The sequence below is a fragment of the Schistocerca gregaria genome, chromosome 2, assembly GCF_023897955.1.
Source record: "Schistocerca gregaria isolate iqSchGreg1 chromosome 2, iqSchGreg1.2, whole genome shotgun sequence".
Taxonomy (NCBI): domain Eukaryota; kingdom Metazoa; phylum Arthropoda; class Insecta; order Orthoptera; family Acrididae; genus Schistocerca; species Schistocerca gregaria.
This window is the reverse complement of record NC_064921.1, coordinates 733150235-733175881: the sequence shown is the minus strand read 5'-3', so window position 1 is coordinate 733175881 and position 25647 is coordinate 733150235. Positions and strand designations below refer to the sequence as shown.

General features: G+C 41.7%; 1 protein-coding gene across 1 annotated transcript in view; it reads right to left on the bottom strand.

Annotated features, from left to right (window-relative positions):
• LOC126335954 (uncharacterized) overlaps window positions 1-25647 on the bottom strand; it is a 107706-nt gene that overhangs the window by 35521 nt on the left and 46538 nt on the right. Inside the window, exon 2 of the mRNA XM_049999431.1 lies at window positions 3827-4044. Coding sequence (XP_049855388.1) covers window positions 3827-4044 — 218 coding nt within the window. The remainder of the gene's footprint in view (window positions 1-3826; window positions 4045-25647) is intronic.

Here is a 25647-nt window from a genome sequence, read left to right as displayed (position 1 = left end):
TATTTTGTTGCAAACCAAATAATGTATTTTTTACTTTAATAATGTGACATCCAGTTCAAATAAGAATATAAATCGTCATTGACATCTAGTACAAAGGAATGTAATCATGAATAATATTCAATCTCCAAGTCGAACATGTACAGATCGTTAGCCCACGCTAACACTTCAGACCTCTACCCTCCATTAATGCTAACTTCTTACATCTAACATCCATCACTGCTGGCTGTTCACCTCCAACTGCCCAACAGTACTTCCATCACCGCTGGCGACTAACTTCCAACTGCCCAACACTACTGCCGATTAACTTCCAACAACGAGTCAGACCCCCCCATGAACCATGGACCTTGCCGTTGGGGGGGAGGCTTGCGTGCCTCAGCGATACAGATGGCCGTACCGTAGGTACAACCACAACGGAGGGGTATCTGTTGAGAGGCCAGACAAACGTGTGGTTCCTGAAGAGGGGCAGCAGCCTTTTCAGTAGTTGCAGGGGCAACAGTCTGGATGATTGACTGATCTGGCCTTGCAACATTAACCAAAACGGCGTTGCTGTGCTGGTACTGCGAACGGCTGAAAGCAAGGGGAAACTACAGCCGTAATTTTTCCCGAGGACATGCAGCTTTACTGTATGATTAAATGATGATGGCATCCTCTTGGGTAAAATATTCCGGAGGTAAAATAGTCCCCCATTCGGATCTCCGGGCGGGGACTACTCAGGAGGATGTCGTTATCAGGAGGAAGAAAACTGGCGTTCTACGGATCGGAGCGTGGAATGTCAGATCCCTTAATCGGGCAGGTAGGTTAGAAAATTTAAAAAGGGAAATGGATAGGTTAAAGTTAGATATAGTGGGAATTAGTGAAGTTCGGTGGCAGGAGGAACAAGACTTCTGGTCAGGTGACTACAGGGTTATAAACACAAAATCAAATAGGGGTAAAGCAGGAGTAGGTTTAATAATGAATAGGAAAATAGGAATGCGGGTAAGCTACTACAAACAGCATAGTGAACGCATTATTGTGGCCAAGATAGATACGAAGCCCACACCTACTACAGTAGTACAAGTTTATATGCCAACTAGCTCTGCAGATGATGAAGAAATTGAAGAAATGTACGATGAAATAAAAGAAATTGTTCAGATAGTGAAGGGAGACGAAAATTTAATAGTAATGGGTGACTGGAATTCGAGTGTAGGAAAAGGAAGAGAAGGAAACATAGTAGGTGAATATGGATTGGGGCTAAGAAACGAAAGAGGAAGCCGCCTAGTAGAATTTTGTACAGAGCACAACTTAGTCATAGGTAACACTTGGTTTAAGAATCATGAAAGAAGGTTGTATACGTGGAAGAACCCTGGAGATACTAAAAGGTATCAAATAGATTATATAATGGTAAGACAGAGATTTAGAAACCAGGTTTTAAGTAGTAAGACATTTCCAGGGGCAGATGTGGACTCGGACCACAATCTATTGGTTATGACCTGTAGACTAGAACTGAAGAGCCTGCAAAAAGGTGGGAATTTAAGGAGATGGGACCTGGATAAACTGACTAAATCAGAGGTTGTACAGAGTTTCAGGGAGAGCATAAGGGAACAATTGACAGGAATGGCGGAAAGAAATACAGTAGAAGAAGAATGGGTAGCTCTGAGGGATGAAGTAGTGAAGGCAGCAGAGGATCAAGTAGGTAAAAAGACAAGGGCTGCTAGAAATCCGTGGGTTACAGAAGAAATATTGAATTTAATTGATGAAAGGAGAAAATATAAAAATGCAGTAAATGAAGCAGGCAAAAAGGAACACAGACGTCTCAAAAATGAGATCGACAGGAAGTGCAAAATGGCTAAACAGGGATGGCTAGAGGACAAATGTAAGGATGTAGCAGCTTATCTCACTAGGGGTAAGATAGATACTGCCTACAGGAAAATTAAAGAGACCTTTGGAGAGAAGAGAACCACGTGTATGAATATCAAAAGCTCAGATGGCAACCCAGTTCTAAGCAAAGAAGGGAAGGCAGAAAGGTGGAAGGAGTATATAGAAGGCTTATACAAGGGTGATGTACTTGAGGACAATATTTTGGAAATGGAAGAGGATGTAGATGAAGACGAAATGGGAGATACGAAACTGCGTGAAGAGTTTGACAGAGCACTGAAAGACCTGAGTCGAAACAAGGCCCCCGGAGTAGACAACATTCCATTAGAACTACTGACAGCCTTGGGAGAGCCAGTCATGACAAAACTCTACCAGCTGGTGAGCAAGATGTATGAGACAGGCGAAATATCCTCAGACTTCAAGAAGAATATAATAATTCCAATCCCAAAGAAAGCAGGTGCTGACAGATGTGAAAATTACCGAACTATCAGTTTAATAAGTCACAGCTGCAAAATACTAACGCGAATTCTTTACAGACGAATGGAAAAACTGGTAGATGCGGACCTCGGGGAGGATCAGTTTGGATTCCGTCGAAATGTTGGAACACGTGAGGCAATACTGACCTTACGACTTATCTTAGAAGAAAGATTAAGAAAAGGCAAACCTACGTTTCTAGCATTTGTAGACTTAGAGAAAGCTTTTGACAATGTTGACTGGAATACTCTTTTTCAAATTATAAAGGTGGCAGGGGTAAAATACAGGGAGCGAAAGGCTATTTACAATCTGTACAGAAACCAGATGGCAGTCATAAAAGTCGAGGGGCATGAAAGGGAAGCAGTGGTTGGGAAAGGAGTGAGACAGGGTTGTAGCCTCTCCCCGATGTTATTCAATCTGTATATTGAGCAAGCAGTAAAGGAAACAAAAGAAAAATTTGGAGTAGGTATTAAAATTCATGGAGACGAAGTAAAAACTTTGAGGTTCGCCGATGACATTGTAATTCTGTCAGAGACGGCAAAGGACTTGGAAGAGCAGTTGAACGGAATGGACAGTGTCTTGAAAGGAGGATATAAGATGAACATCAACAAAAGCAAAACGAGGATAATGGAATGTAGTCAAATTAAATCGGGTGATGCTGAGGGAATTAGATTAGGAAATGAGACACTTCAAGTAGTAAAGGAGTTTTGTTATTTAGGAAGTAAAATAACTGATGATGGTCGAAGTAGAGAGGATATAAAATGTAGACTGGCAATGGCAAGGAAAGCGTTTCTGAAGAAGAGAAATTTGTTAACATCGAATATAGATTTATGTATCAGGAAGTCGTTTCTGAAAGTATTTGTTTGGAGTGTAGCCATGTATGGAAGTGAAACATGGACGATAACTAGTTTGGAAAAGAAGAGAATAGAAGCTTTCGAAATGTGGTGCTACAGAAGAATACTGAAGATAAGGTGGATAGATCACGTAACTAATGAGGAGGTATTGAATAGGATTGGGGAGAAGAGAAGTTTGTGGCACAACTTGACTAGAAGAAGGGATCGGTTGGTAGGACATGTTTTGAGGCATCAAGGGATCACAAATTTAGCGTTGGAGGGCAGCGTGGAGGGTAAAAATCGTAGAGGGAGACCGAGAGATGAGTACACTAAGCAGATTCAGAAGGATGTAGGTTGCAGTAGGTACTGGGAGATGAAGCAGCTTGCACAGGATAGAGTAGCATGGAGAGCTGCATCAAACCAGTCTCAGGACTGAAGACAACAACAACAACAACAACGAGTCAGACCAGCCACAGAGTCTCTTATAAAGAAAGCGCAGCCATAGATCCTATGCAAAGCGCTACACAGCGCTGCCAACACACAAGCAGCCCACTTACAACATCGATGTGACTGGACAATATGTGTAAAGATGAGCCAACAACATCACCAAGTTCGTTGGTCGCAGCTTGGTTTCTTTTTTAATTCGCGGATTGCTCTGTACTCACCGCAATGTACTCTGGGATTTCTTCAAGAGCGAGGAGCGTCTCCTTGAAGTCCTCAGACTTGACGAAAGCGACGACCGCCTGCAACTCCGTGTCATTGGCCAGATGATCTTGCACTATGGCGCGGACTTGGTCCATAGGAATGATGTCGAAGAAGTCTTGGAAGTCATCTTCTAAGCTGCGCGTGTGAGCGGCCGTTTGTGGGATAGGAATTGCTTTCCCTGAAATGTTGTGGAAATTCAAATGTTAGGTAGTGTCAGTATGATATATGCACGAACTGAACGCTTGTGCCTATATTATCAAAATGATGTCAACTATTTTTGATAGTTATTTGACGGGCTCATTAAGATTGGTCAATTTCATCTTATGATGTCCCAATGAATTATTTTCGAGGCAATCTCTGCATACTTTATTAAGATAATTAATCCAGAAGTGAAAATCAAGACATTAAATAAATGTTTAAGTCTGTTGTCGAATATCTTGTACAACGAATTCCAGTGCGTTAGCAATTCCAACACTAGCGACGCAATGTGTTAATACTTTCGGGAGATTTGTTGTCATCGACTTTGCAATTTATTCAGAAGTAAATGAACATTAATTTAGTGAACTCAAAACAATAATGTTTCCTTTAGTGTTATCACTAATCATGTACATCTGTAAACTGACTCGTTCCACATCATTTCGAGAAAAGAACCGTTCAAACCATCTACGGAACATTTAACTAAGTAACTGATGGTACAGCCCATTTAATTATTTCATATTTCACAGAATAACATCCCACTCGGAAAGACAAATCCTCTGTATAAGAAGAGAAAAAGAAAAGACGAAGTTCCACACCCAGGACAACTTTATTCACTTGATAAAAAGCACAGAAATCACGTCTCCCACGTAAAATGTCGCTACACAAGTGGGTCTCTCCTTTACATTTGACAAGAATAAGGCAAGGAATCTGATGTGTCAGACGACACTGAAAATATACCCACGATTCTACTGGAGTGATCCACAGGAACCATAAAAGTCAATAACCGACGGCAGAAAACAGATTACCAATTCAGCGTGTCACTATGTTTTGCTAAGAAAATGAGAACCATAAAACGATTTATTTCTGTAACGAACGCAAGGCAGGTTTATAAGCGGAAATACAAGGGATACTGACGAATATCACCCCAGAGGTTAAATATAGAGACAAAACTTTGAGTAGGAGCGAACACAAGGCGGTAGTTCAACCTCAACAACAAGAAAAAGGAAACCCAAATACTTTCAAAGTGATTGCTTTGAATTGTATACTCTACCTGCAGCAAATTCGATGACGGCGAAAAGAATGAGGTACTTCATCTGAAAAACACATTAGGCATCGCTTTACCAACACTGAATTATTTTCTGATTTTATAGTTACAGTATGTTCAGTGCATGGCGCAGCGAATCGAAACGTGTCTCCACAAACACAGTAAATGTGTATGTCCATTTCACTTACCTTGCACTCTCCCACGTCGTTACGTGATGCTGAAATGCCTGCCGCTTGCCCTTAGTTGAGCTCAATTTATAATACCCATTTATCTTAAGAGTGATGCTCTCGCAACTTGCAGAAGTGGCGTGGAAATCGCCTTGGATTTTCTGGGTGGTTGAAGAGGGACAAGAGTCATTTCTGACGAGCCTAATGGTACTTCTAGTGTGTAATCAAACGCTGTGGCCTGAGTAGTTCAGCTGAGATATCAGAGTCTGTGGCAGTCACGTATGTGCACTCCCAGGACGTTTATACTCAGTTTTCTGCTGACTAAATAGTTCTGTCCCCTCAGGCTTTCCAGAATCCTACACGGGGCGCCCGCTTTAAACTGAGTATCGGTATATGAAACAGAAGATTAGACTACAGAGTCCTTTCGAAGGGGAATAACGAAAAACCATAAAACGGATGGCTGGATAGGAAGTTGTACGGTATTCTACCCACATGGAGGGAATGAAATGTTTTAAATTCTTAGGTAGTTAGTGATCAACTACATGTACAGAAGGGCAATCCATTCTGTTTACGCAAAGTAAACTTGGGTAGCCGGCACTGACGCAGTGGAGTAAGATGTCTAAATCGCGAAAGATGTAAGACGAGTTTGTTCAATATCATTATTTACGAGGTATATTCCAAAACTAATGTACGGTGGTCAATATTTAACTGATGGTATGCCCGAATGAATTTTCACGCATGCAGCGCTGTCTACCGACTCTTTAGGAAACTGCTGCAGTATTGGTTTGATTAGGTAGTCGTTTGCCAGACGGTGAGAGCAGACCTCAATGCCCGAAACAATCGTAGATCCCGCCAGTTGTGAAGTGCGCGGTGTGATGAGATTTTTGCTGACAAAAAGGATCTTCAGTTGCTGAAATTCATCTCGAGTTACACCTAATGTTTGGACCAGGAATAATGAGTGACAAACAAGTTCGAAAGTGCTGCCGAAAATTTCAAAATGGCAGCACCACTGTTCACGATGAACATCGGAGTGACAGGCCCAGTATTCAGATCGACGACATCGTTTGGCAAGTGAACCAAAAGCTTCGAAATGATCAGCGATTTACGATTAATTATCTGGGCCGGCCGGAGTAGCCGAGCGGTTCTAGGCGCTATAGTCTGGAACCGCGCGACCGCGACGATCGCAGGTTCGAATCCTGCCTCGGGCATGGATGTTAGGTTAGTTAGGTTTAAGTAGTTCTAAGTTCTAGGGGACTGATGACCTCAGAAGTTAAGTCCCATAGTGCTCAGAGCCATTTGAACCATTAATTATCTGGCTAAATAATTCCAAAATGTTCCTCGAACCTCAGTTTACAGGATTGTCACTGAACAGCTTGGATATGACAAACTGTGTGCGAGGTCGTCTCCAAAAATGCTCACTGATCAGCACAAAGAGCAAAGAATGCGTAGAGCACGACAGTTTCTGAAGCGCTAAGGACAGGACGAAGGTCATTTGTTTTCCCACATTGTTACGGGCGACGAGACGGGAATATCGTACATCAGCGCAGAATGTTGACAACACTCAATGCACTGGCTCCGTTTCAGTTCACCCAAACCGAAGAAGTTTAACCAACCTCCGTTCTCGAACCGAAAAATGATGGTTACTGCTTCCTGTTACGAATTTGATTCATTTCATGGAATGTAGGTCAACAGTTAGAGTGACGTATACGGTGAAACACTAACCACACTGAGACGTGCGATTCAAAATCGACGCCAGGGGATATTGCCACCTGACGTAATACTCCTTCATGACAAAGCACGCTCTCACACCGCTGCCAGAATCAAGGAGCACATTCAAGTTTTTCGTTGGGAACTTTTTGAGCACTCACCGCACAATTCCGACATTGCACCATCGACTATTTCCTCTTCTCGCATTTGGAAAAGTGACTGGGTGGATAACGATTTCAAAACGACAATGAAGTCAAGACTGACGTCACCAACTGGTTCAATACCCAGGCGGCCAGACTTCAACGCAAAGGGATTAACGAAGCTGGTGCAGCGTTACAGAAAGTACGTAGATGTGAAAGGCTACTACGTGGAAAGTAAAGCAGATCTGCATTAAAATATTACTGTCAATAAAAATTTTCAGTCCGGAACCGCGCTGCTGCTACGGTAGCATATTCGATTCCTGCCTCGGGCATGGATGTGTGCGATGTCCTTAGGTTAGTTACGTTCAAGTAGTTCTAAGTCTACGAAACTGATGACCTCAGATGTGAAGTCCCATAGTGCTTAGAGCCATTTGAACCAATAAAAATTATTTCCCATTAGCTTTTCTTTTTGTATGACCAAACGGACCTTAGCTTTGGAATGTGCCTTGCATATTTAATTCGTTCATTGAGAAAGCTAACAGGAAAACCATAGACTATACGTTATGGGAGATGACTGCCACTGACCGAACATTAGCGTGATGTGCTTACGTCACTTCGTCACTGCTGGCTACTCAATTCTACTTAGCATAAACAGAACAGATTATTGTGAGCAGCCAGTCAGAAGACACCGATGCATCGCACAGTGAATGTATCTTGTCTACTCGTATTTGCAAGTAAGGCCAGCATTCAAAAACGATATGCTAAGTGCTTACATGAATCCAAGTTTCTTGTGTGGTTTCGCTGCTACAGGCCTGATTATATTATCCGGCTGTCGTGACATAAAATTATAATTGAGTTTCTTATACATGCAGAGAGCTACGAAAATGAATAAAATTGTTCTAAATATCAAAAATTTGTATATTCTCTTGAAAAATGCAGGCACACATCTACAGACACTAAGAAACAACGAAGCAACATATGTGGAATGTTGCCAGTCGTCATAGGACGTAAATGCAGTTAACACTACATCACAAGCCGAGTGGACGACCAAGCAAATGTATGTGAAAAGCAGCTGTATTTGAACCTGCTCCGGTTTAGAGAGGATTTGCAGTGTAAACAAATGAATAAACGAGCGCTACATTTAAAATCAAAACAGAAGTGTGCATGGACGTTTGCAGAAATTTTTCCAGTAGGGGCAAAATTAAAAACTCGCCGGTTTGGATATAACTGATTTGGTGATTTTGAAAACGTGTCATGCCCCAAGAAATAAATTTTACAAACAATGCATAAAAGTTACTGTATCTCAAAATAATTTTAAGTGTTACGTTGCTGCATGAACAATAAGCATATTTCAACAGCACACGCAAAGTACATCTTTTTATCTTATTAATATAAGTATTGATGCCACCTTCATGATTCACTGATCTGAAATTAGATCCTCATGTAATTAAATCTAGGGTATCCAGGGAGCTTTGAAATAAAGCTAGAAAATTTTCACAAAAATAATTTATTCAGACTCCCATTATGTTTGATTGAGAGGCAAAATAAAAAAAAAATCTGAAATAGGAAGAAAGTCAGAATGGTGGAGAAAACCTTGCTCGATATCAACAAAAATACCACACTAATACCCCATGAAACAGAGAAACAGGGTTAAGAAACTTCATCAACTTTCATGTCATCTGTAACAATTTATTTGCTTATAAAGTTTCACACTTTAATGGATTTATTGAATTAACTTCATATAGTGTCGACGTGCGTAACTGAAATTGAACAAAATGTGATGTGGCTCTGAGCTCTGAGCAGTATGGGACTTAACTTCTGAAGTCATCAGTCCCCTAGAACTTAGAACTACTTAAACCTAACTAACATCACACACATCGATGCCCGAGGCAGGATTCGAACCTGCGACCGTATCAGCCGCGCGGTTCCGGACTGTAGCGCCCAGAACCGCTCGGTCACTCCGGCCGGCAAAATGTGTTTTGAAAGGCACATTATTAGAGTTAATTACGTAAAGCGTAGCGCAGGTCCTTTATACGGCGTGATGAATTTGGGAAATCTCCCAAAACCGTCCAAAAATTGACCGGAAGACTCATCTTTTAGCGCATATGACTACACTAAAGTAGTCCTGGTCTCCCCAATTTATCACGTTATTCTGTAGCATTCCAACTGGAATGAAGAATTCGTATCTCTGTGAATTCATGTGGCGCTGCGTTGCATACATAGACTTAGAAAAGGTGCCGCTCCTGAAGCGCACATTTTGAAATTTCACATTTTTCCGCTCCCTTCTAATGCATAAAATGGTGTTTTCTTTTTTCAACAGATGTATTTGGGTTTAAGTCTAGATGTAAGAGCCAACGACATGACATGGGTGTGTTGTTGGGAGGTTACTGAACTGTCGTGTAAAAGTGAATGAAGAATCAGCAGTCGACTATGGGCATTCTTTTTCCACAGTCAAATGATGACTAGGGAATCCTTGACGGAAATGTGAACGTAAGTCTGGAGCCTATACGACAGCCTTGTTAATGCGTTAGAATTGGCGACGGAAACCGTGCGCCGGCGCGCTACACGGCTTCGTTCTACAACTCGGTAAGGGCTGAACTGGGAAGAGATTGGAAAAGAATGAAGACTTTAGTTTGCCACAGTTCTGTAAATGTTCGTATCCATACAGCCTGCAGATCAGCGCCAAATCCGCAGCTCCACCAAGGAATCGGAAAAATTTCCCATAGACAGAGTTCACCCAAGATATACAGTGGGGGCACAAGAACGTGGAAACAGCAAAAAGAAGCAACACTTATCACGACTAATACGGTGTAGGAAAACCGTTGACATTCAAGCCAGCTTCCAGACATCTGAGAATGGATAAATGCAAGTCCTGTATGGGTTTCAGGGAAATCTTACACCTTCATTCCTGGCAACGATACTGGAGATGGATGGCAAACACGCACCCTTCTCTCCAAAGCAGACTACAAAGGCTCAACAATATTGAGATCTGATGACTGATGGCCAGAGGAGAGGCGAAAATTCATCCTCGTGCTAACAAATTCAGTCCTGGACAATATGAGTTGTTCAAACTAAACAGTGGCCCTATCGTCTTGGAACACAGTACCATCACCATATTCTACCATTGGATGGACGAGCCAAAATGGTCACATAATTCTTATCAGTAATGCTTTCTCACAGAGGAACAATCGGGCCCATAGGATACCACGATGTGGCTGCCCAAATTATATCTGAACCCCAACCATGTTCCACTCTTGGAAAAAATTTGGAAATCTGTGGTAAGTTCCTAAAGGATCAAACTGCTGAGGTCATCGGTCGCTATGCTTACACAGTACTTAATGTAACTTAAACTAACTTAAGCTACGGACAACACATACACCCATTCCCGAGGGAGGACTCGAACCTCCAATAGGGGGAGCCGCGCGAACCGTGGCACGGTGCCCAAGACCGCGCGGCTACCCCGTGCGGCAGTTTTGCAACGAAAACTCGTCCAGAAGTTCGAAATAGTGTGAAACAAGACTCATCCGACCAACTGTCATTCTTCTATTGCTTCATAGTTCAGGTTTTAGGCTTCAGCACCACGTTTGCCTGCTACGGGCATTTCCATCACTGATGAGCGTTTTTGGAATTCCAGTGTGTTCTGCGATTCCCTGGAGCTCTCTTTGTGTTGTTTTGATGGTGACAGAGTTCGCGACTATGAATTCATTATGCAGTGTCGAATAAAGACTATGGAAAATGTTGTCTCTCTTCAAACATGTCTTTTATTATACGTACCATGAACCATCGTAAAATTAATGAGATGGAGTCTGTTGCTATATGGTTTAAAGTTTTTGGTGTTTGTTCTAGTATTAAAATGATTGGTGATGTAACTCATTAATATAGACATTAAACAATTATTAACTCTCCTTTTCCGTCACATTCCTCTTCAATATCAGTCCGTCAACGACCGCTCAACACACACTATCGTCTGTATTGTGACTTAATTGACAGTGTTTTTTCGATTTCCTTGTATTCGGTATTAATCTTCGATACTGTGCCTCTTGAAACGCCTCGGCTACATTGGTTACAGAAGCACCGACCACAAGAGCACAAACAATTTAGCTCCGACATAACGCACTAACAGGTACCAGCACTACTGTGGTAGGGAAGGCGAATGGTCGTCTTGGGTTTATTGGGAGAATTTTAGGAAAGCGTGGTTCATCTTAAACGAGACCAAATATAGGACGCCAGTCCGACCTCTTCTTGAGTACTGCTCGAGTGTTTGGGATCGGCGCCAGGTTAGATTGAAAGAAGACATCGAAGCAATTCGGAAGCGAGCTGCTAAATTTGTTACCGGTAGGTTAAAAAAAATTACTCTGAGCACTATGCGACTCAACTTCTGAGGTCATCTGTCGCCTAGAACTTAGCACTAATTAAACCTAACTAACCTAAGGACATCACACATATCCATGCTCGTGGCAGGATTCGAACCTGCGACCGGAGCGGTCGCTCAGTTCCAGACTGCAACGCCTAGAACCGCACGGCCACTACGGCCGGCTCCGGTAGGTTCTATCAGCATCCAAGTTTTACGGATATGCTTTGGGAGCTCAGGTGGGAACCTCTGGAGGGAACAAGACATTCATTTCGAAGAAAACTACTGAGAAAGTTTATAGAACCGGCGTTTGAAGCTGACTGCAGATACGAGAAATTAGGGCTCATATGGAGGCATACAGACAGTTGTCGTTCACCCGCTCTGAGAGTGGAACAGGAAAGGAAACAACTAGTTGTGTTACAGGGTACCCTTCGCCACGCACCGTATGGTGGCTTGCGGGGTGTGTATGCAGACGTAGAACGCTGCTGCATCCACGACTGACACTTGCAACGTATTGAGGACGTGGCACAGGTGCCGTTCCTGATCATGGACAACAGCAGCCAGCAGTCTACCAGTTGCATGTATCTTTAAGCATGTCTTACTCCCAGAGTTTCCATATTTTTGTCCACCCCTAGTAGGGTGGTTGCTAAGGCTGCAGTATTTCTCGTTGCAGTCGGCAACGTTAAATCTGGAGTTTAGTGGAGTCGCACATAATGATAGCTGGAAACTCGAGAAAATTCTGTAATGAATGAAAAAGCTGTATACAGGTTTCAGCAGGTGGCAAGAGAGTATCACATATCATCGGACATGCCTTGAAAGATCATGTCCGCTACGTGGGCATAATCCAGAAGTTGGACATTTTTAAGCTGAACGTCAAAACGGAGAACTGTAAGCATCAGTGACCAGAAAGCATCCAATGATTAGATCCTCCCACACTAACCAAACAAGTTCTGCAACATAGATCCTAAGGGAGTTGAGCCATAGGAAGTCCAAGAACTTGCTGCGAAGATAGCCTTTGATATGAAACAGACTGCCTGTAGAGGAAGAACAAGAAGAAGGACCAAAGTGATTGGTCATGAAACGAGAATACGCCTAATTTAATTTTGCAAGGCATTGATGCAACCTCAAACACTCTTCGAAATCGTAGTCAAAAATCATTTCAGAGCAGTACTTCAGTTCGATTTCGTGACTGACAGCGACTGAATGCCCTTCACAGTAGCAGTAGAAGGAAAGGGATCTTTCACTGTTGCCTCAACAACGAGATCATTTGAGGCGGAGAACAAGCTAAGCACGGACAAGGAAGTGAAAAGAAATCGATGTTCTTTTCAAAGGAACCATCCCGGTATTTTCCTTAACCAATCTAGAGAAAACGCGGAAAGACATACCTTGTTAATCTAGCATGACGCCAGGGTGAAGCAACCACCTACGTGACTTCAAAAAATGGCTCTGAGCACTATGGGAGTTAACATCTGAGGTCATCAGTCCCCTAGAACTTAGAACTACTTAAACCTAACTAACCTAAGGACATCACACACATCCATGCCCGAGGCAGGACTCGAACCTGCGACCGTAGCGGACGCGCAGTTCCACGTTGAAGCACCTAGAACCGCTCGGCCACTCCGACCGGCAACGTGAGTTCTGTAATGTTTATTTTCTCCTTGCTGCTTATGCCATAACCCGTAATAATCACACTGTCATGCTTCCTTTCGAAGATGTAGATACGTTTTTGGCAAGATGTCAACGACCACATGCTGTCCTTCAAGGTACCTGGTACCGGCCCACTATCTGAATGGCTAATGCACCGCGATATCCTTTGATCTCGGAGGACTAGTTCAGCAACACTTAAGTTTGGGAAGTAAGATCGATACCTTCAACTCCGCCTCAATAATGTTAACGCCCGGTATAAGATGTGGTACCTACCCGTGAATCCTGTAAAAACTCAGGTGTTAATTGTAGGAAAAGATACCTGAGATTTTCGTTCGCGAGACGTCTACCGCACAGTCCCGAACCGTCCATTTCAGTTGATTAAAACAATAATATACCTTGAGTTAACACTCGATCAAGTGCTAAACAGGAACCCTCATCTGTAGCCATGCCAAAAATATCCCACAATAGTCAAAAATTACTAGCTGGGCACGGGGATTTAAACCCTATACTATCATACATTCCTACAATGTCCTGACCTCCTCCCACAACCTCCCATCCACGTCTATGCATATGTTGCGTGGATCTCCACTCCTTCCAAGTTTTACTTTTCTCACCAAATTCTTGAACGTCAAGCACTTTCGTCTCTCTTTATGAACCCAATAATCCTCCCCCACCTGTATCTGGTTCTAGCTGATAAACATCTCAATCACCTGGAATATAGTCACCATCCTACGTCTCTCGCAAAACCGTGCGCTCGCACAACACTGTAGGGATGTAAAAGATGGAGTAATATATTGTTAATTTTTATAAAGCATACTACTGCTTCTAAGAATTTGGTAAGTGGCTTTCCGTTATGTTTTCATCCCGTTTTGAATGTGAACTGCAATAATTTAGTTCTCTCTGGCGCAAAATACCTTTTATAGAGCTCCTGCATATCTCACCTTAGTAACCCTAGGGTTTTATGAGTTGATGGAGAAGGGCAAATGTATCAGTTTCAGTTAGGCAATCCTTGTCTGTAAACGACTGAGTCGAAAGCTATAGACGAAAATGAGAAAATTTCATACTGTCGGTCTGCTGAAGATTATAAAAATTCAAATAAACATGTTTATGTTATGATTTTATTTAGCGCCACAACCGTCAAAAGATCCAGTATTCAAAATAGGTGTTAAAATGAAATCTCTAACTTCTATGCTAGCACTGCATACATGCACAATGTTCTGTTGTACTCACTGGAAAAGCTCTATGCTAAAACAGTGTCCTAGACAGCGAGAATTCTTACCGAGGTACTCTTAAGTCTCGACAGGTAGTGGTAAAATATTAAAAATTATTAAACAGTGCTGCACACTCAACTGACTAAAAACGAAACACGGTGCGAAATCAACACTTTCTGTGAATGTAAGTGATTACCGTAGCGCATCTAGGAGCATTAATAATTTCAAAATTTTATGGTAATACTTGATGTCCCAGGAGGAATGATCAATATTCAGGAATACAAAGTTTGTTCATATTGCTAACCAAGAGATACGCGATCTATTGTAATTTTTTATTTATGTTAGGCATTGAAAAACCCATGAAGTCGAAAGCACATATGAAATCTTCGTCATTTGGACGGATTACTAGTTTAGACTAACAATCTAGCAATCTTCAGAAAGGTATATTTTTCATGTTAGCAACATACAACAACTTACAGAACTGCATGTAATATTTTAGCTGGGTTCAAGAGTATACACACGAATTAATTACAGAAAACGCACCGTAAAACATCCTTGATTAGTTGTGGTGCCATTACGGCTTCCCACATTGTAAAATATTTATCAAAATAAGAACATCTATACATGACGTAGTTAAAAACAATTTTTAATCGTTCGTGGCCAGTGTAACTGAACGATGGACGCTGGTTATAAAACTGAAAATATACATTAATATAGAGGAAAGACGGTGAAAATAAAAGAACAATGTTTGCATAAGGAACTATCCACTAAAATGATAAGATGTAAGAGGTACGAAAGGTACTGAATTATGCCGTTAAAGATTAGAAACTGACACAATCAGTATTTACATTGTCTCGAAATATTGCTGTAAGTGGTACATGTGAATAGTATGCCAGTAGATGGTGCCCATTACAGCGTTCAAGAAACGCAACGTTAAGCCATAGACAGTACACATGTGTGTAGCCGGTACTGTAGCGATTTGGGGTCTGACGGCCACAAGGTTTTGAAACGCTAGATGGCGTTAGCGGCTGGCTGTGTAACTTACATAAATTCTACATGTTTTAATAACATTTTAAGAAACAAGTAAATATATTTAAAATTAAGTAGTGGACATCAAAACAGTTCATCTTACAGTTAAACGAACAGGACTTTAACGATGATAACTAGCACGATAGGAATCTGCTGCTGTTGAATAAACCAAGCGATATAATTTTGTATAATGCTTAGTTATATTGATACTTAACAATGGATTTCCGGCCTTAGCCACTGTCGAAACTATTTTTATTTTTAATACTTGTATACATAAGGAACGAAATAGTAAGGAACAACGCAAACACGCAACATTATGGCCACAATTGATGTCTAACGACAGACAAATTTTTCGTCATTATGACGGTAATAACAACAGGTTATACCAATATTAAACAGCGAAGGATGCAATATTTATGACAAGAACTTGATAAAAGAACAGAATTTTAACATATTATGCTACATTATTCATAGAGGGTCACAGTAAATTCCTCCATTACTCACTTAACGCTTGTTCTTGAAAGTTTTTAAGTATTACTGTTACTTGTCACTGGTAACAGTAAACTTGTTGCTTCACTCGTTGTTAGTAACAGTCACGGTAAGCCTAACCTAAAATGTTCGCATTTAAACTTTTTAAGTTGGCATCCTTGGAGCAGTTGGCGTCTCCTAGTTCAGTTTTCATTGCAGGGCCAGGGTTCCCACCTCAGACATATATTCACCAGTCTTCATCATCTCTCAAAGTCTGAATCATCATCACGGAAACATTCTTTATACTGAACAGATTTACATGACAGGAAGTGAATAACTGAATTATTTACTCTCTCTGTGGTGGTGTTGTGTGTTTCTAGTTTGGTATCCTGTATGTTTCTTCCGAATCATCCCTACACTGTGGAGAATTTTGTTTCTACAGATCCATATTTGCCGTTTGATTTTGTGAGTGGACTCATGGGTAGGGCCAAGTAAATTTCGCATAGAAGATAAATCGTCAAATAACGCGAAATCGGCAGTTTCAACATAATATTGCGAAATCTGACTTGCAGATCTTGTAAATCTGAAGGCAGCAGTTTACTGATATTAGTAAATGATAGTTATTTAATGTTGAAACTGTATCTTGATTTTTGTTCTCAAGGCTGAGGTATGCGTATGAATTTAAAGTGGTGGTTCATTCCGGTTTATAAAACTGAAGTCTAGATGTGATGTCAGCTGGTAAGAGTTTTATCTGTTGAAGTTATATTTCCCGATACTTTTGTACAGGTCACAGGGAAAAGTCGCGTTTTGGAGATATCTTTAATACATCAGTTAAAATGCATATTTTTGTAGTGACAAGCAAATACCGATACCCATAAATACGGCACTTCAGCTTAATAAACACGTAAATCAACATGGCACCTCCTTGTTTTGTTTCCATCAGTCACTCGGGCTACACTGTACGTCAGGCTGTCATCGCAGACTTCATTTTACTAAAGAACAGAAATAATATTGAGTAAATATTGCGACAAACATTCTCAGTGTTCTCTCCTGCCGCCAGAAACATGTTTCCACCACGTCACTGGGTTGTAACTGGGCGATAGAAGCAAACCAAGTTGGTGCCGGTCGATTTACGTATTGGAGAAGGTGCAATGTCATATTTGGAGGTTACGAAAATACGCAGTTGAAATGAGGCGCAGCTTTAAAGATATCTCGCTAAAACTTACCGCTTTTGGAACGATTTGTCGGGCAAAAGCGTCGGGAAATATGGTGTCGGCGGATAAAACTCTTAACTTTGTTCAAAGTTTACTACGGAAAAAGGAATTTTTAATAATGAAACTAGTCAACGGTTGAAAATGATTAGGAGAAATACTTCAGGCGGAAGTGAAAGAAACAGTGAAACCCATTGAAATGCACCTTCAAACTGGGCTGCGAACGCTCAAGGCCACAGATACATACTCATAAAAGTCTGTGTTCACAGCAGTAAGTTCCTGTTTCAACAATAGGATGATATTGATGACGAAATCCGTGCCAATAAGACTGTCGTGTATACCTGGAATGGTATGTTTCAACAGTGTAGATATTCTAAAGGGTTACAAATCCCTTCAAAATTTGGTGAAATAGCAGCGTTCAATACCAGTAGTTTCTGTGATCAAATATGGACACCGGGTGACAGTTTTCAATCTATATAAATTGTCTCCGAAAAAAACTGGAAGCTATAAGAAAGTTTTCTTTTGAAAAACTTCCAAAATGATTCGATGCATAATATTTGTTGCTTAATTGGTTAGATTTAATAAGTTTGTGGACACTTTTTAATAACGTAAATAAATGAGCTGTATCGTCTCAATAAATATAATTTAATTGATAGGTATATGTTACTTATCAACGTAAGATGATAAAACAATAAAATATAACAAAAATAAAGAACATAATATTGAGAAATAAACCGTCAGAACATAACATCAAGTCGGGATAAAATAACGCTGAACTGAGAAAAAAGGAATCCTGCCACGGGCATGGATGCATATGCTGTCCTTAGGTTAGTTAGGTTTAGGTAGTTCTAAGTCCAGGGGACTGATGACCTCAGATGTTAGGTCTCATAGTGCTCAGAGCCTTTTGAACCATTTTTTTTTTTAGAAAAAGAAACACCGAAAATGTACGAAAAATAAAACGATTTATTTTTGTCGCCGCCGCCGAATGTGAAGCTATGTTGGTTTCTTCCGAAAATCTGATTAGCCTCTAATAGAGGCACCGTAATCAAACGCGGAGCGTATTCCACAATCCAACAGCAAACTGGCATCAGCGAAAGACAGGCAGATCTGTCTGCCAGTCTTAAAACCATTCTGAACACAAAAGTGTTGGCAACATCCTTTGCTCCGCATGGAACAACAGAGAATTGATCAATATACAATGACGAGAAAAGACAGTGGATGTCATCTTTTGTATGTTGTGCATCGAATTTAACAGAAAATATCTAGGATGTAGGAGCAATGCTCTTACCTAATTTTCTAGTTTCAGAGGCGCTGATTTCTACGTTTTTCGCATTCGCGCGAAGGAAGAGAAATTTTAGAGTTTACCTTACCATGGACATTGACGTCATTAGAGGCTAAGGCACGGAAGGACTTGTTGAAGAAATTGTTAAAGTGATTTAGAGAAGGCCCGAAAAGCCTACATCTACATCTACATACATACTCCACAAGCCAGCGTAAGGTGCATGGTGAAGGATGGTGAAGGGTACCGCGCACCGCTACAATCATTCCGTTTCCTATTCCACTCACAAAGAGACCGACGGAGAACTGACTGCCTAAAAGCCTCCTAATTTCTCGCATCTTATCTTCTTGGTCCTTACGCGAAATGTACGTTTTCGGCGGCAGAATCGTTCTCCAGTCGGCTTCAAATGGCGATTCTCTAAATTTCCACAACTGTGTCTTGCGAAAAGAGCGTCGTCTTTCCTCCAGGTATAGCCATTTGAGTTCCCGAAGCATCTCTGTAATACTTGCGTGCTGATCAAACCTACCGGTAACAAATCTAACAGCACGTCTCTTAATTGGTCGATGTCTCCCTTTAATCCGAACCGGTTAGGATGCCAAACACTCGAACAGTACTAAAGAACTGGTCGCATTAGTGTTACATACGCCGTCTCTATTATGAATAAGCTACACTTTCCCTAAATTCTCCGAATGAAACGAAATCGAGTTGAGGCCTTCCCTACTAACTACCTGATGTACTCACTCCATTTCACATCGCTTTGAAAAGCTATGCCTATATATTTAATTCATGTGACACTGTCATCACCCTACTAATGCTGTATTCGAACATCACAGGATTGATTTCCTTGCTCATCCGCAATAACTCACATTTTTTCTTTATTTACAGCAAGCTGCCATTACTCACACCAACTATAAATCCAAAATCTGGGTAAAGCAGTCGAAGATTTTTGTCTCATTCAGTTCCCGTGAAAGTGGGGCAGCCTCTTATCCACCTTGCCATCTCGCTCTACTGCCGTCTTCACATCGCCGTAATGCTCGAAGAAGGGACTTCTGATACTGTCTACACCAGTGAACGATCTTCAGTCACGGTCTTCCGCTCAGCCATATGTGCACCAGTTTGGTCTACAGACTCCAGTACAGACAAATCCTCTTAACTATCCGATCTGATAACAACCTGGAATAGTTTGACACATCTGTAGCGTATCCACTATGAGCAGTTACTTGGAAATTATCCAACAGGTTCGGTATGTTACTCCCAGAGACAGTACACAGACTAAACTGAAATAGGACTTCGTGTCAGAACGACCTAGTGATATTTTCAATATGTTCTCAATCTGTCTATAAAGTAAATGATGTCCCACAAAGAACACAACTTCTGAAATGTCCAGTATTGAACGTTGCTCGATTTGTATCTGTTTTTGTTGTTAGCGATGGAGTTCTTCGGTAAGGTACAGCGTGTTGTCATAGCACAAACTTATTACAAATGTAGTGAACGTTGTGCAGAGACTGCAAACTCCGTGGAATGTCTGGTCAACTTAGTGCACAGAGTAAGGCAACTGTGATGAGACTGATTGCAAAATCTGAGAAAATTAGTTAGTTTGTGGACGTTAAACCGCCAGGTTGTCGTCGTGTTACTCGTTCTTCGGAAAATATCGCCATCGTGAGTGATAATGTTGCATTAAGTCCGGTGAAATCCATTCGTCGACGTTCTCAACATACAGAGATCCTCAGAACCACATGCAACGAATTACGTAAGAAGGTGTGCAGCTGAAGCCAAACGATCACAAAAAACGCTGAGCATTTGCCTATTGGATGTTCGCAGAACTACGGGGGACAATAATTTCATCAAAAAAAAAAAAGTAACGTTCACTTATGGGTCGCACTTTCTGTTGAATAGCTTCGTCAACAAGCAGTAGTACAGCATTTTGGGCGCAGAAAATCCTCGAGTAGTTATGGAGAAGCCATTGCATCCACAATGAATAACTGTGTGGTGTGGCATTTGGAATGAGGTCATAATTGGGCCGTACTGCTTCGAAGAAGGCGCCCTAAAGGTATTAACAGTTAACGGCGAACATCACTACAATATTTTAGTAGCGTTTTTTTGGTCTGAAATGGATTGTGTGAATGATGAAGAGATTTGGTTTTTTAACAGGTTGGCGCAATCTTTTACAGAACGTTTGTAACGATGGACTTGATATGAGAGAAGATTTTCTGGCCGGGTGATTTCTCGCAAAAGTGTCGAAAAGTGGTCACCCAGTTCTTTTTATTTGACGCTATGTGATTATTTCTGTGAGGGTGTTTGAAACTCGTGTGTACGTCAACAAACCACGAGCACCTGCAGAATTTGGATCCAGTGTTCAGTGTGTAATTTATGAAAAAATGGTTCAAATGGTTATGAGCACTATGGGACTTAACATCTATGGTCATCAGTCCCCTAGAACATGGAACTACTTAAACCTAACTAACCTAAGGACATCACACATCACCCAGCCATCACGAGGCAGAGAAAATCCCTGACCCCGCCGGGAATCGAACCCGGGAACCCGGTCGTGGGATGTAATTTAAGAAGTATCGAGGCAAATATACCGAAACGTTATGGAAAATTTCCTCGAAAGCACGGAAGTGTACCTACAGAGTCGTGGAGGACATTTGTATTTCATACATAATCACAGATAACATTCCATGCAATAATATGTAAACTGCTTAGTTTCATCAATAAATTTGAATGTTGTTATACACTCGAAAGTTGCCTTCTTTATGAGACATCCTTTAATAATGAGACTCTGAAAAAGAACACTGTGGCATTTGCGACAGGGGAAATCCAAGGAAAAGTGTTACCTTATTTGTCTCTTTGTATGTACGAGATATTTCAAGTTCGGTGTGCCAATACATTCAGAGACTGATAGCGCCTACTCTAGCGGCTCGCCGTTTTGAGATTCGAGCTGTGGACGTAAACACTTGTCGGTGGAAAGAGGACTGACTCAGGCCAAGTATCGAGTGAAGGGTCTGCAAATGTGCCAAGAGACACGTGATTAAACCGCTCATGAGGCGTACACCTCGGTTGTCATAAAAAAAAGCTGGATTACGAATACTAAGGAAGAGTATTCGGATATCTACAAGAAAAAGTGTACTGACGTAGACATTCCGGCTATTGAGCTTATGTGACGACAAATCGAACTTCCATCGATTCTCCAACCAGCCCATCGAGCGACATGATTATTAAGCAAAGTCCATCGCGACCATTAGCAACAGACTCTTAGGTCTTCAGCTATATTGATAATATGTATTTTCAATCGTTTTTAACGAAACGCATCTTTATAACAACAGCACTGCATTTCTAAACTGCTTGCTGACTCCATAAGCACCGTAAAGTCCTTCTGAAATTGTGTTTTAGGATTCATTTAAGAAGACCGTATTTTGTATATTGAAAGCAGATAAATTTAGCACCCCTATTTTGTAATGCTTACTAGTTGTAGACCGAGGATCTACCGTATAACGACTAAGAATCATAATAGGATAACAGTTTTCGTGCATAGGGACCTATTCTTTTGGCTAATACCAAATCTGTGTCAGATATTAAGGAGAGAATTTAGGAGGAATTACCAGAATTCAGTTAAACGGCCACCTTGTAAAAATGGTTCAAATGGCTCTGAGCACTACGGGACTTAACATCTCAGATCATCAGTCCCCTAGAACTTAGAACTACTTAAACCTAACTAACCTAAGGACATCACACACATCCATGCCCGAGGCAGGATTCGAACCTGCGACCGTAGCGGTCGCGCAGTTCCAGACTTAAACGCCTAGAACTGCTCGGCCACAGCGGCCGGCGACCGCCTTGTAAAGTAATGCTCATTCAGCCTATGATCGGCAACAAAAGAACATTTTTTACACAAACAACTATAACCTAATCGCATCACGTAAGTTATTAATAATAAAATATCTATCACCATATTAAATTCTCCATAACTTCAGACGTACTACGGATTCGCAAAATCTGATGCTGGTTTTGGAATCAATGAAAAAATTCCTTTACGATGAGATATTTTAGACAACCACTTCAATGTCGTTTTAAATATCGTAGGAATTATATACATTTTATTTCGCTAAGATGGCAGAACGATTTGCGCGAGAAATAGGTGACTCACAAATTGTTGCTAACATATTAACACACATCATGATTACTGTAATATACAAGGGCCAGACTATTTTTTGTAAAAACTAATATAAAAAAAACGCTTGCCGTTATGCAACTTACTTCTACTATGAAGTACATATTAATACTGAACTGGTGGGAAGAGGCATGCGTAAATATAAATTTTTAAGTGATGCCATCGGCATTTCAGAATGAGTTGACGTTCGTATAGGTCGTGTGACAGACAATACGTGTATTTTTTGTACTTGTCTATCAAAGTTAGCTTGGGACTACTCGAAAAACAGGGCCGATACCTGTAATGAATATTATTTATGAAAACATGTTCTGACTTATTACTTGGTACACTGTCGTGCCAGCACAAGTGAACCCCGGAACCAAACTCTTACGAAATAACTGCAGTCGGGTTAATTAATTCATCATGTTATCAAATCCCAAAGCTGGATTTGTAGCTTAATCTATGGAGACTCAAAATTTAGTTGTTTATAGGTCTCGAGTTTAGGAAATGCCAGAAGTTGTATTTTAGTGATGTGTAGATGGAAGGTACAGCTGCTGCGCCCTGAGCAGTTCGGCATGCGAATTATGATTTTTTCAGTTTTATTCCTACGCATGGCTAGCGGTAGAGGGCAGCCTGGCGGTTGTGTTAGTCGAGTAAACTACTGGAAGATTGTGTTGACGTTATAACAAAACACTGCGGGCAGATGGGAGTCTCTAGCACCGGTCAGTGGTCGAGTGCGTGGAATAAATAATACAGTGTGACCAGGACAGAAGTAATATTTTGTAACTCGTGTACTTGTGTGCTACCGAGATACTCACACGTTGTAAATTTAACCAGCCCTAGCAGCTCGTGATCGGGGCAGAGCTAGCTAGGAAAAGCTGACAGGACAAGTACAATGAAACAAATTTATTCGCTCTCTCCAGCAGGACTATATAGAAGCGTAGCAGCCAGGGTGAAAAATAATCGAGCGTATGGGCTCAAAGCATTCACTCGTACCGCCGGTTTGTCTACATCTTCAACCGGAGAGAATGACGTGCTTTTGAGTTCACTGATCCACGACACGCCCTTGGTGATGAACATCGGTTGGTCAGCTGCCACTGATTAACTCATGGAACTCGGGCAAGCCGGCCGGAGTGGCCGAGCGGTTCTAGGCGCTACAGTCTGGAACCGCGCGACCGGTACGGTCGCAGATTCGAATCCTGCCTCGGGCATGGATGTTAGGTTAGTTAGGTTTAAGTAGTTCTAAGTTCTAGGGGACTGATGATCTCAGAAGTTAAGTCCCATAGTGCTCAGAGCTATTTGAACATTTGAACTCCGGCTCAAGGTGTGGCATACTTACGGTGCGGTGGCTACAGTCTTAGTTGAAGTGTGGTAGGTGATGAAGAAGAAGAAAGATTTATCGTAAAGGACAGCAAGGATGAATATGACGTATATGTATTGGAAGGAGAAAAGGAATGTAAATTTTGAATGATGTCATAAGAAGAAGTTTGAGCTAAGACGGGAGCAATGCGCAGCTAGGTTGTCGGAATGATTATTGCCAGCTAGTTAAATTGCTCAGAGCTGAGAGAAACTCCTCCCAACTGCCCTGAGTCATGCGCTAACATATCAACTCATTAATTCGTTTGGTTTTTAAAGAAGTTCTCGGTTAACATCGTACACTTCTCAAATCATTGTTCACTTTGACAAGCGTAATACTGTTCAGACCAATGTTATGTGTGAAGATCACGCGAAATTTTACTCCGTCTTTTTGAATACATAATGTATTCTAAAATCGTTGTGCATCCGTGTATCATTTCACAGAAATATTTGCTCTCCCTGTCCCACTGCTTAAATAAGGTTTTCTCGTTACGCATTACGACATTGTACTATGTGGTAAGCAACAGCTGAATATCGTTTGGAAATTTTATTTAAAAATAGATTGTGTAGCTTAGCCACTGCCTGCTTGCTGTCTGCTGTGATGCTTTCGAGAAGTCTGCAACAAAGTTGTCAAGAGGCGAGTTAAGTGGAAATTTTTACTAGGGACAGATAATTGTTTTACTTCAGTTGCGCATTTAATATAAAGCCAGTTTTTATTCAGACTAGTTACAGTTCAATTGAGATTAGGCTCTATTTAGTTAAGTTTAGTGAGCCGTGGTAAAAATTGCTGTTTTGAAGAGCGAGCCGCAGCGCGAAGTGTGAAGCAGTTGCCCTCCGTTTCTGGCGGTGGCGCCGCTGTGGCAATCGCAGCTTTGGTGTCTCCGTCTGGTGGGAAAGGGGAAAGGTTGCCTGTTCACGTGCATTTAAGGGGCGCGATGAGTTCGGCAATTGGTCAGTCGGAGTGAGTATGGGTCAGTCATTCGTCACCAGATGCTGGTCTATCGTTCGCATTTGTGCGGCAGTGTGTCTGTCGTCCGGAGTACTAGAATGTGTTAGGCCGCCAGTCTGCTCGAGTTTGTTCAGGCGGCGGTCATTGGCGGTTGGATCGATCGGTTGGACGGTCGCGCTCTGGGACACAAGTTGACTGGTCCGTCTTGAGCGTCGGCGCATGTGAGGTCGCCACGTCAGACCAGTGGGCCGCGCCGTATAGCGAGGGGTAGTGGCTTCGCGGTCGACACGAGAGGAACAGGAGTCAACCCATGAGATCGGCCTGGCCGGCGCGAGCTGCGACGCCGTGAGACGGGAGATCGGCGCGCCTTCCAGCGTCCGTTGAAGCGGCTGGCAGCGGACGGTTCGGGAGAGAGTTTTGGGGGTGCTGCGCCAGGTCTTCGTCAGACATCGCAGTTTATTAGAAGTTAAGTGATTCGTAATATGTTGTTTCATTTACTTGTTAAATTCTACTTGTTTCCTTGGTCAATCTCTCGTCCCTAGCTTGCTCGTCTGTCTCCCGTCCGCATTTATTAGGCAGTTAGTGTCTGTCTGTCTGTCGGTCTGCCGTACGTTAATAGCTGCCTCTGTCATGTTTGTCGGATTCGGTGTTAACGAATTTATTGCTTGAAGTGTAACGGCCGAATTCCTGAAATATGTTTTCATCTTGCCTATCATCTTGAGAGGCGGTATATGTGTAATGTAGAGCATGTTTGTATATTTTATGTAAGACCGCATTTCATGGGTTTTTATTTAAACGGTCATTTTAGTATATAAAGTTGCCACTGTTCTACCGTAAGAGTTTTTTTTTTTTAAATCAAGTTGCACCTTCGGT